The sequence below is a fragment of the Bidens hawaiensis genome, unplaced genomic scaffold (assembly GCF_021521415.1).
Source record: "Bidens hawaiensis isolate Kalapana, Puna unplaced genomic scaffold, B.hawaiensis_p1.1 tig00029340_1, whole genome shotgun sequence".
NCBI classification, from domain to species: domain Eukaryota; kingdom Viridiplantae; phylum Streptophyta; class Magnoliopsida; order Asterales; family Asteraceae; genus Bidens; species Bidens hawaiensis.
This window is the reverse complement of record NW_027494856.1, coordinates 115,156-128,060: the sequence shown is the minus strand read 5'-3', so window position 1 is coordinate 128,060 and position 12,905 is coordinate 115,156. Positions and strand designations below refer to the sequence as shown.

General features: G+C 32.0%; 1 protein-coding gene across 1 annotated transcript; it reads left to right on the top strand.

Moving 5' to 3' along the window:
- The first annotated feature begins 1,952 nt into the window (after nucleotides 1–1,952).
- On the top strand, nucleotides 1,953–5,880 carry LOC143578811 (protein RICE SALT SENSITIVE 3-like). The gene is made up of 7 exons (XM_077062286.1): nucleotides 1,953–2,196; nucleotides 2,293–2,346; nucleotides 2,496–2,663; nucleotides 2,827–2,932; nucleotides 3,542–3,583; nucleotides 3,850–3,906; nucleotides 5,279–5,880. The coding sequence occupies exons 1-7, from the start codon at nucleotides 2,060–2,062 to the stop codon at nucleotides 5,741–5,743; spliced, it is 1,029 nt and encodes a 342-aa protein (XP_076918401.1). The 5' UTR covers nucleotides 1,953–2,059; the 3' UTR covers nucleotides 5,744–5,880.
- Nucleotides 5,881–12,905: the final 7,025 nt, after the last annotated feature.

Below are 12,905 nucleotides of genomic sequence, written 5' to 3'. Positions count from 1 at the left end.
ATATTAAATCAGAAAAATCCAAATATATAGTTGACGTGCGCTTTTAATACGAAGACTTGTTACCTATAAGGCTGTTATTCAACATTTTAGGGAGTTAACAAATTATTTTTAATGTTTTAACAGCTTATGACCCTTATAATACTATAATTAGTTAAAAGACTTTTTCATATAATTTTTAAATAGTTTTAGGGAGTTTTAGTATGACAAAGTTAAGTTATACACTACAATTAGGGTGGGAGGGGTGGTTTCATTTTCCTCACACACACCACCCAATGATGATGTGCCACATCACTAGCTTCAAATCTATCACATTTGATGGATTTTGGAATGGGTGGTGTGGTGTGGTGTGATAGGTTTTGGTATACATACATATATATATATAGATTTTGTGAGTGAGAGGGGGTATATATATGTATATATAGAGAGAAAGAGAGTTCATCACCCAAACCCACAAAATGCGTGATGGCCATCACGCAACCATACCCATCATGCTTGAAGAAAGGACCGGCGGCGGTGTTCAATTGACCATCACGCGTGATGGGAGCCTCCTCAAGCAGTGCCCCACCCACTCTTATGTAATACAATCCTATGATAAAAATTAGATAAAAAAATATTCTAGCTTTTTACAGAATAAGTGTACCTGAGTGACAAATGATGAATTGAATGGTCAAAACTCGAATGTACTTGTTATAATTGTGAATCAAATACTACTTTATTGTCATTGTGATTGGTCCATTTCATCAAGCTCTCACATTCTACTATTTTTCATTCATCATCTATAAAGAAAATCAAGAAAATTAAAAGTGACTAAAAACTGTCTTCAAGAAAATTAATCATTTCTAATTTTCTTGTGTACTCAAAATAGTTAATTCACATCTTTTTTCATAGATAAACGAGCTTATATTTTTAAAAATTTATTATTGACTGTACGTAATCAATTACTCGAATGACAATATGAAAATTGTAGTTCGTGGTGTTTGTCACTCTCATCTTCACGTGCTCTAAGGTGAAGTATTCCCGTTCTCTAACCTATGTGCCGATTTTTATGTGCTCAAAAGGCAATCGTTTGAATGACGGTATTGAAGCATGTAAATAAAGCGATCATCGTTACTATTCTATGGTACACACATTTTTGTGTTGTTTTCTTTTGAATGTAATTAGTCACTTTCCATTTTGTTCAATATTATTATATTATTCACTGCATTTAGTATCTTACGGATTACCTACGCTTTTATAGACTCTTTAACTTTAAGGTTCGTTCAAGACTTCCAAAAAAGCTAACCCGTCATCCTATTCTAAATGTAAAAGTTCTTATATTTTTCGATCAAAAAAATATTCTACCCCCAAACTCACACGACTGTTTGTTGAATCCTTAAATGACCGGTTAATAGTGGGTGGCTATGATTTGATGCTTTTCAAACTTCTATAAGACAAATTCTCTAACGACCATTTTAAAGCATGGAGCTATGATCAGATGCACTAACCTTCATACGATCGTTTGACGAATCCTCAAATGACTATCTTGATACGGTGTAGAGTTGGATTGTCACTAGCATCCCTTGAATAAATAAATAAATAATTAATAAATATAGAAAAGACAAATTATTTCATTAGAGACTTAAGAGAGTGTTACTTCATTGATGTGACTTTGAAGTATCCATAACTACTTGTACTATATAAGCACATTTAAAATATAATATTAAACATATATATGTATATTTTTTCTATATATCCTTTTTATTTATCCTTTTCTCTTCACATATTTATACACACACCTACTATATATATATATGTGTGTGCATAATTACCTAATATTATCCATAATGAAAAAAGAAAATGTATTATCAATTAACAAGCTAACAATTATAAAGATAAATGAACTAAGATAGGCTAGAAAGATTATGTTTGTGTGATAAAACACACCACACACATATATATATATAAATAAAGACATTATATAAAGGGAGAAAAGGGTGTTAATTTGGTTTCATTTATCTTCTTCTAGAGTAAAAAAAAAGATAGATATGTATAGGTGTGTGTTTTAGAGAGAGAAAGAACAATGGAGGAGCAACTAAGTCAATCAACTATAACTCATCTTCTTCAACACACATTAAGAAGCTTTTGCAACCATGAAAACTCACAATGGGTTTATGCTGTTTTTTGGAGGATCTTACCTAGAAACTACCCTCCTCCCAAGTAAATAATATCTTTATTTATTTATTTAATTATTTTATTTTTATTTGTTATTCATTCAAATAAATTAATTATTCATTTTTTCTTAATTAATTATAGATGGGATACTCAAGGTGGAGCATATGATAGGTCAAGAGGCAACAGAAGAAATTGGTACATTAACTAATCTAATCTTATATTACATTCATAAATTAATAATTTAATTTGATCCAACCTAATATTAGTTTGTTAACATTCTTAGTTAACTATTTAATATTTGTATTCAACCAAATATTTAATTGTTTGATTTTCTAAGTAAATAGGATATTAGCATGGGAAGATGGTTTCTGTAACTTTGCAGCCTCAACAACTGGAGAGACAAGTTCCGGCAACTGTCCGGCATATCCGAACCATGAATATCAACAAAACCAAGGCCTTCAACCGGAGCTTTTCTTCAAGATGTCTCATGAAATTTATAATTACGGCGAAGGGTATTTTTAGAATTTACTAATTACTATTTAACTTTTTTTTGTACTTAGTTTTATTTTATCAAGAGTGAGTACTAAACATTGGGTGCATGTTAAATATTGGTAGTTAGTAATGATTAAAACATCTTCATTAAGGGTTATTTAAATATTGCTAATTGATATTTAGGTTAATTGGAAAGGTAGCAGCAGATCACAGTCATAAGTGGATTTTCAAAGAACCAACTGATCAAGAAATCAATTTTTTGACCACTTGGAATAACTCAGCAGACTCAGTAAGTTTATCTTTATATTATTCCACCTAAATTTTTTTGAATAATAACCATTAATTAAGGTGTTCCCATTATACTATTTAATACATCAAATTATTAAGATTATGATAAAATAATCACCCTTGAGATGATTTGTAACTAAATATTTTTCTGTTACCTTATATCAACCAATATTATCCGTTTTTACCCACAAAAAGCTCACATCTTCATTGTTTTTTTTTCTCTAGATATTATCATCCATCTTCGAATTACCACGTCCGACCAATTTAATTGTATACACAACCTGCCTAGGGTGTTACTAGTATTTTAACTATGTTGAATTTCAAGAGTTTGATTGCTTAACAATTAGTCTCAATAAATCATTGTGATATATTTTCTAATAATGCTTAAACATTCATTAACATTTTTTCATTACAGGAAGTTATAAATTTATTATAATAGTTATGAACCCACAACTAATTTGTGATTACATATTATCAAGGTATTAATAAATACCTAAATTCATTAAAATATATAACTAACCAAACTTTTTCTAGCTAGGATTTTATAATGATTACATTTAACATCATTATTTATGGGTACTTCTGAATTATTTGCTTGAATGTATAACAGCATCCTAGGACATGGGAGGCTCAGTTTCAAGCTGGTATAAAGGTAAAAGCACAATGTTCATATGTACAAAACACACACACACACATATATACAAGGGAAAGTTAGCGTACAAACTAAAAAACTATACTAGACATGCGAATCAAATAGTGTAATTATATATACAAGTAGTGTAATTATGTAATTACACCGTGATGTAATTACACTACACTATAATTACACTATTTTGTATGTATAATTACACTACTTGATTTGCACAGTTAGCACGTTAATTTAATTTATATGTATATAACTTTAATGTTTATTTTCAGACTATTGCTTTGGTTGCTGTTAGAGAAGGTGCTATTCAACTAGGATCCATTAATAAGGTTGCTTCTCTCTCTCTCTCTCTCTCTATATATATATATATATATATATATATATATATATATATAAAGCAGATCCGATTACGTCTATTCCTAATCCTAAATGGAATGTAACAACGTAGCGATCCATATGTAAACATAGTATCTATTTAGATACACTCAAATGACCCCTTCTCACAATGAGAATGTATATAACCCTATTCCGGTCTGGTCCGGTGTGAAATAAACTTATAATCATAGAATCGACTTGATCATCAGATTATATATTACAAGTTCATAACCCAACCCTATTGCCATTTTAGGCGAAACAGAGATATCTACTAATTCTATATATGTGTGTGTGTGACATCTACAAAATGAAAAAATATTAATCAAATCCAATTTCCACAAGTGTTCATAAAAACCCTAAAGGACTTTAAATAAATATATGAACCAAAAATATGAAAGGTTGTTTTTGAGTTGCAATATGTAAGACATGAATGTTTAAAAACATGATACATTTATGGACACCTGAAGATGATTGATGTATCCTACGTACGTCAATTCACAGTTATTGTTGAAACATCATCAACACATGTGTCGTCATAACATATAATAAATGTTGTTATAATATGATATTGATATATAAGCATGCATAATACTTTCATTGAATAGTAGTTACTAAAACAGGCAGTAATAACAACTTGTTAACTTTTTACAGAACAACAGTGCATTTATGTTATGTTAAATTTTACTTTCCAATTTATTACATGTATTATATAATTTATATTACTAGAACACTTTGATGAATTTACCAAAATACCCTTGCAATATGCACAACAAAAAGTCATGAAAAATGTCAATTTTTTCTATACATTGCATCTTTGAAGTTACAATCCACACATTTGAGAAGTTTCATTAAGGGATAAATAATATTTTGGTTATCCATGGTGAAGGTAGGTTTTATCGGTAGTCCGTAGGGAAACTACGTGAATAAAGTATTCACTGACGGATCACCAACAGTTAATACCGACATATCCGGTGAAAGCTTCATCGTATCAATGGATCCGTGAAAATTGTATAAAAAATTACTCCTAATGGCAAAATTTTGATTCCATACGCTTTTGGTAAAACCAAACATTTTGGTTCCGAACTTTTGGTTCTCGTTGTTAATCTCTCAAAGCTTTCTCTTTATAATCTACTAGATAACCCATGCATACTAATATTACGAGTTGACCATCGTGTCAATATCACCAATAGATTAGCGGCATACAATATATTGTATAACGTCGGCGATAGTCATTATAGCAGTGCATACCTTAATATATTATTTTCTTGCATTCTTATGTTGACGTGTCTAAATGCTATTCATTTTCTTTTTGTCACTAATTAAAAGGTGATTGAAGATTTGAACTATGTGGTGATGCTAAGAAAGAAATTGAGCTACATAGAGAGCATCCCAGGGGTACTATTACCACACCCATCATCCTCATTGTATCCCTATAAACCCGAAGGGTGCAACATGCCCGAAGCATGGCCCTTCCACGCCGGCATAAGTGGCAATGATTACATTCAACCGACAAACATAACTCCTTCAATGACTAGCCTTGAGGCTCTCTTATCTAAACTACCATCAGTGGTGCCGGTGTCTTCATCAGTACCGGCTCCACCATACTGTGAGGCTACATCGTCTCAGTTTGTGACGGTGTCGCCAGAAAAGGAGGCGGTGGAGGAGGAAGACGAGGAGATTAAGGATGTGGGAGAATGTAGTAGCTCTATGTCATCTTATGGACATCACCATCAGCATTATCAACATCATGATTTAAATGTAAGCAGTTGCATGACCAATAATAGGTACTAGTTAGTTACTTAGTAGTTAATAAAGTTGATAATTAGAATCTAATGGTACGTGTTAGTTTTAATCATATTCTATTAGTGTGTTTCTTTTTATAATCATAAATTTTGCTTGAGTGATTTTATTTATTTATTTATCACTTTATCTAAATGACAAAAATAATGCATATATATATGGGAATTGAGTTCAATTCCATTTGCTAGTTTATGTTATTATTAACCCTTTCTAATATAATTAGTTAGCATCCTATTATATAAACAATACAAACTTGATGTATGACTTGAAATGATTAAAATAACTATATCTTTAGTTTGGTTGTTAAAAAATATATATAGATTTGTAGAGAAAAGATAAAATACAATAATATCTTAGCGTATAATAGGTACGCGAATACCCTATATTCACGAAATCGATCCATGAAATCACATCCCAACATCTCGGAATCGTCAATACTATCCAATTAATCATTGGTTCACCGAAAAAAACAGTTTTGGATCGTTAGTCGATCCATTTTTACCTTTTTTCACGACGACCGTTTTTAAGCGTTTTAAGTTTTTGGTTGGGCGTTTTAGTTTTTTGGCTGATCGAGCATTTTAGTTTTGGCTGAGCGGTTTAGAAATTTTTGCCTTTGAGCGTTTTTGTTTTTGCCTTTGAGCGTCTCGGGCACCTATCTTACGTTAAGCAATTATTGTACAGTATCCCCACCCTAAACTTGTATACTTTTTTACTTTGGTGGTCAAACTTCAACTTTTTTAGATTACTTGGAAATAGTAATAAAATTTCATAAGTGTTTATTAATGTTAAACCAAAATTTGAATGAAAAGTTAGTTAAATGTGTGTTAGTTTTGTAAACAATGAAAGTTTTTTAACTGTTTAGATTCTATGTAGGGTTTTGTCGATCTCCTAAGCAAGTAAGCGATGCGTCAGTCAAATCACATAAAAGCCGATGATCTGATAATGTAAACAAAGACGGGAATCGATGAATGAATTCATAGTTCTTCAATAAAATCTTGATTGTGTAATTCTTGATGTTCTTGATCCTACAATAATTATTTTTTTAATATTCATAAAGAAAATTTTTGGAAGATAAAAACATATTTTAGTAGTTGAGTGAATTTAAAGAAGAAAAACTTTTGAATGATTTTATTGAAATTTAACAGAGTTTTTTTAAAACTGAATAACTATATTTTAGCTGAAATTTTTCTTTGTTTTATCGGTTTCTAAAATCACATTTACCCGTTAAGCCTGAAGTTTTTATTAAACTGGCCAAACCATGTTGTTTTAAGTTGTTTTCAACACTCATTCTACAAGGTAACTTTGCATATTTTCTAGTAGCCATCGAAAACAACGATAAAAATTTGAAACGATTGTAAATGTTTTAAGAATCCAAGAAAATACCCAATAATGTTTTTCGTTCTAACAAAACAAAAGAAACTGTATTGAAGCTTCTATATACGTGTAACAGTATGATCGCTAATGAAAAGCGTCAACTTCTTCCTTAAAATGTTTAAGGAGATCTGTAAGTGTCATCATCGAATGTTCTTTCTTGTTTCTAACTCGCACGTTTACCTGAATATAAATACTCATTAAGCTCTAACTAGTTGTTCATATGAATTATAATTACAATCCAAATTTTATTAGTTATTCATATTTTTTTAAATTTTGCACTTCTTAGATACTCTTGCCATCGCTCTTATGAAAAAGCAAAGCCAAAAACATGCCTAACGACAAAAATTGCCTTATTTATATTTTTTGAAAATGACAAAAATACCCTTTCATCGTTAAATGTGACTGGAGTTAGAAAAAGAGTGGGGCAGTTACATAACCACCGCTTATGTATCATGGTTAAAAGCAAAATATACAAACGCGTTATGTAGTTCTCTACTTAAAACTAGTTGTATATGTATGTGAGTGTGTGGAATAACAATTTAAACTTTATATATTTAAAATACAAATTGACTTGAAAAACTGGCAAGATTAAATAATAGGGGTAATTTGGGGCCAATTGAAAATAAGTACATTAGACCACCTGTAGTGGAAAACGTCAAACTGCCCCCACCTCCAATCTTCATTGGTTGGTTTCTCGTTTTGGCTCCACCATTTTCTTCATTCAGTGTTGTGTACAAAACGTTGGAAGAGTTTTGAAAGCCAGAACGCCCCAGGCACAGTGTTCTGGGCGTTTTGAGGATGGAAAACGTCACACTACGGTCTACATGTGTTCTTATAAGTTTAAACTTTATATCCATTTGCAAGATTGGGGCAATGAGAACGAATTTTGCATTTGGAAGATAAGATTCTTGTAAATTGTCACTTGTAAAGGGGGTATTTTGGTCCAACAAAAATTCAAATTTTTGCAACTAAATGACATGAAAACTTAGATTTATGTGATGGGAGATGTAAGTACATTTCCAGTGTTGGCTTCATCTTCACCAACAACCAGTATGTAGTTGTACTGTGCCAACTGAGCTTCTCTGACTCTTACCTACTAATAATAATAATAATAATAATAATTAAAGAAACTATTTTATCTGCTTATTGTGATTTGAAACAAGTTGTTTTGAGGGTGTTTGGAATTTATTATTCAAGTTGATTATTTGTAAGTGAAATTAGGGGAGATAAAACCGAACCGAAACAAAAATCGATGGTTTGGTTTTATGTTTTTGTAAACTCCAAACTTATGATTCTGTTTTGGTTTTGCATGTAATAAAAACATAAACTAAAACCAGAAGTTTGTTTACATGTTCATTATATCTCAGTTTAAATTTATTTCTCATAAAATATTTCAACTTATTACATGTGTGTCTAAAAACTATATATTATTTACAACCTTCAAACTTGTTTCTTATTGAAAATTTTAAAGTGAACAAGAAATAAATAATACTCGAAAACCGCTCAAAGTTCGATCGAAAAATGCTCGTTTCGATTTCCACTCAGTTCGAATTTCAGCCGTTCCGTCCGGTCCGGTTGTAAACGAGCCAAGCAACGAGCAAGCGTTCGCTCGGTTCAGCTTGACTAGATACGGAGGAAATATGGAATATCTATGATGAATGGTGGGCTTGGCTGGCCCAAAACGCAAAGCCCAAAATAGAGTAAAAAATATATATATAAAGCCTTATATGATCTCGTAGTTATCTACTATGTGTATATATTGAACTTTCAATTTTGTTTTGTTAAAATAATATATAATATCCTTTTTATTAGAATTTTATTGTTATTACTTACCACTTGTGTTTTTTACTAGAATTTTTCTGCTTAGTATTAGTATAAATTTATCCGTTTTTACCGAAAACTTTTATATGTATTAAGTCTTCCTTCCTGACATTTTCGTTCAAGCTTCGTCATTGCACTCATTAACAGTGGTTATTAAAAGCGTGTGCTATGAATTAATTATTACTTAATACTTTCGTTATCTAGAAACAACAAATATTCATCAAACTATATATAATTGACAAACCATGCCGAACCGGACTCGAAACTCTAGAAAATTAATATGATGGGCGGGTTTTGGATTGAGCCAAGACCGAATATGAGTTTCTTTGGGAGTGAAGACCAAGATTCAAAACCTGACGCGAGAGTAAATTTTATCTCTTGGAGCAGTTTTAAGAGTATGAGTAGAGATAGATGTTTCATGTTTCGGTCTCTGACAACTCACAACCAAAGTTAAGACGCAAAACCGAACCAAATATCATTAGTTGATTCGGTTTGGAGCCGAAACCACATCAGATATCCAGGTTACTTGGTTGGTTCTGAGTGAACCCCCCCCCCACCCCCCAAAAAAAAAAGACTAAATAATAATAATAAGAAGAATAATAATAATAAATGAGGTTTCAAGATAACCAACTTTTTACTATTTTTGGCAATTTCACTTCATACATCAAGACTACACAATATCTTACCAAGACCCTTTTTGAAGTAAATTACAAATATACCCTCCTTTCACTCTACCCATTTTTAAGACCTCCATCAACATACTTCACCTTTAATTTAGGTAAATGTTAATTCAAGATTCTGAGATTCCAAGGGGGTGTAAATGAGCCGAGCTGCTCGTGAGCTACTTGAGCTCTCACATTGATAAAATAGCTCGAGCTCAAGCCGAGTCCGGACTTTAAATAAAGCTCGTTTAGTTATCGAGCCCGAGCTCAAGCCTTGTGTATTCTATGTTTTACCTCTTTTTTGACTTATATATATTAAATTCCCACTTCACAGTCGGGTGCGAGCCGAGCTTTGGCTCATTTAAGGTAATACTCGAGCTCTAGCTGAGCTTAGGCTTGTTTTAGAGTTTTTTTCTCAATATATATAAAAATAACTAAAAAACATATATAAATTAATTAATAACCGAGCCGATCAAGCTCTTGCAAGTTAAAACTAACCGACCTCAAGCTCTCGTTAGCAATGTTTTCATAACCGGATCGGACATCGCACCGAACGGCCAGCCGGCAACCGGCCGACCGAATAACTTTGGTCAAAAAATGACGAGTCGGGCTGGAAAAACAATTTTTTTTAAATAATGTTTTTTTCATAGAAAACTGGTTTTCCGGTTCGACCAGTTTGGACCAGCTGGTTCTATGGACCCGAGCGAACTATATAGAACTGGACCGGTCGGTGAATCGAATCCCGGCTAGTCAGGCCTCAACAACATTGCTCGTAAGTCAAAACGAGCGAACCTTGAACCTACTCGGGCTTGGCTCGGCTCGGCTCGGCTCATTTACACCCCTACAATTCTAATAATTTTGTTTTTTTGTTGATTTTGTTAAAAACCCATAATTTTCTTGAATAAAGATTTGATCTTTATTGTCTTTTTTAATTATTTTAGCAGTTTGTTAGCTTGCATCAAGTGGGGTTTCTTGTAACCACAACTGTTAGTTGTTTTTCTTGATTATTTAATGATTTCATGAGCTGTGTTAGTATCAAATAATGTATTAATCAAATAAAAAACCTTTCTTTGCAGTCCACACTTTCTAAAAACACAAACTTTTTTTGTTTCTTGAAACTGTTCATCATATTATTCATATTTGCTATATTCATATTTTGCTAACATGCACCTGCTTGTTACAAGAACCATTGTAATATTAATAGCAGTTATGTTAGTTATATGTATATGTGTGTGAGTGTGTGGAATAACAATTTAAACTTTATATATTTAAAATACAAATTGACTTGAAAAACTGGCAAGATAAAATAATAGGGGTAATTTGGGGCAAATTGAAAAATAAGTACATAAGACCACCCGTATTGAAAAACGTCAAATTGCCCCCACCTCCAATTTCCATTGGCTGGTTTCTCTCTTTGGCCCCGTCATTTTATATCATCCAGCGTTGTGTACAAAACACTGGGAGAGTTTTTGAAGTCCAAAACACCTCAGTTGGTAGTGTTCTGAGCGTTTTAGGGAAGTTTCAAGGGTGAGAAACGTCCCACTACATGTGTTCTTGTAAGTTTATAACTATCCATTTTCAAGATTGGGACAATGGGTACAAACTTTGCATTTGGAACACAAGATTCTTGTAAATTGTCACTTGTAAAAGGGGTATTTTGGTCCAACAAAAATTTAAATATTTGCAATTAAAAGATATGGAAACTTATAAAAATGTGATGTGAGATAAGTACATTTCCAGTGTTGGCTTCATCTTCACCAACAACCAGTATGTAGTTGTACTATGCCAACTGAGCTTCTCTTATACCTAATAATAATAATAATAATTAAAGAAACTATTTTATCTGCTTATTATGTCTTAAAACAAGTTGTTTTGAGGGTGTTTGGAATTTATTATTCAAGCTGATTATTTGTAAGTGAAATTAGGGGAGATAAAAACCAAACCAAATCAAAACAAAAACCGACGGTTTGGTTTTATGTTTTTGTAAAATCCGAACTTACGATTCAGTTTTGGTTTTTCCATCTAATAAAAACATAAACTAAAACCAGAAATTTGTTTACATGTTCATTATATCTCTGTTCAAGTTTATTTCTCATACAAAATTTCAACTTATTACATGTGTCTAAAAAACTACTAATTTATTTACAAAATATATTATTTACAGCCTTCAAACTTGTTTCTTATTGAAATTTTTAAAGTGAAAAAAAATAAATAATGCTCAAAAATCGCTCGATGTTCGATAAAAAAATGCCCGGTTCGATTTTGGCTCGTTTGATTTCCGCTCGTTTCGAATTAAAGATGTTCAGTTCAACTCGGTTAAACGAGCCAATCAATGAGCAAGCCTTCGCTCGGTTTCGCTCGGCTCGGCTTATATGAAGGAAATATGAAATATCTATTGAGGCATTGTGGGCTTGGCCGGCCCAAAACGCAAAGCCCAAAATAGAGTAATATATATAAAGCCTTATATGATCTCGTAGTTATCTACCATGTGTATATTGAACTTTCAACTTTATTTTGTTAAAATAATATATAATATCCTTTTATTCTTCTGCTATAATTTTATTGTTATTACTTGTTTCTTTAGCTAGAATTTTTCTGCCTAGTAGTTTAATTTTACCCGTTTTTACCATAAACTTTTATGCGTATTAAGTTCTCATTTCTGGCGTTTTCTTCCAAGCTTTGTTATTGCACTCATTGATAGTGGTTATTAAGAGCGTGTGCTATGAATTAATTATTACTTAATACTTTCGTTATCTAGAAACAAAAAATATGAGTTTCTTTGGGAATGAAGACCATGATTCAAAACCTGCCGCGAGAGTAAATTATCTCTTGGAGTAGGTTGAAGAGTATGAGTAGGGATAGATGTTTCATGTTTTGGTCTCGGACAACTCACAACCAAAGGTAAGACGCAAAACCGAACCAGATATCATTAGTTGATTCGGTTTCGAGCCGAACCCACATCAGATATCCGGGTTACTTGCTTCAGAGTGATCCACCCAAATGAGGTTTTCAAGATAACCAACTTTTTACTATTTTTGGTAATTTCACTTCATACATCAAGACTACACTACACAATATCTTTAAACAATCAAGACCATTTTTAAGTAAATTACAAATATACCTTCCTTTTACTCTTACCACTTTTAGGTAAATGTTAATTCAAGTTTCTGAGATTCCAATGGGTGTAAACGAGCCAAGTTGCTCGTGAGCTACTTGAGCTCAGATTGATAAAAAAGCTTGAGCTCGAGCCAAGTCCGAACCATAAATAAGGCTTGTTTAGCTATTCAAGCCTTGTG

What these genes read in the sequence shown, in the direction of transcription:
- LOC143578811 (XM_077062286.1), top strand. Translation starts at nt 2,060, where the DNA reads ATGGAGGAGCAACTAAGTCAATCAACTATAACTCATCTTCTTCAACAC. An exon ending in AGTTTCAAGCTGGTATAAAG is followed by an intron (nt 3,584 to 3,849) that starts GTAAAAGCACAA and finishes GTTTATTTTCAG; the next exon opens with ACTATTGCTTTGGTTGCTGT. An exon ending in AACTAGGATCCATTAATAAG is followed by an intron (nt 3,907 to 5,278) that starts GTTGCTTCTCTC and finishes ACTAATTAAAAG; the next exon opens with GTGATTGAAGATTTGAACTA.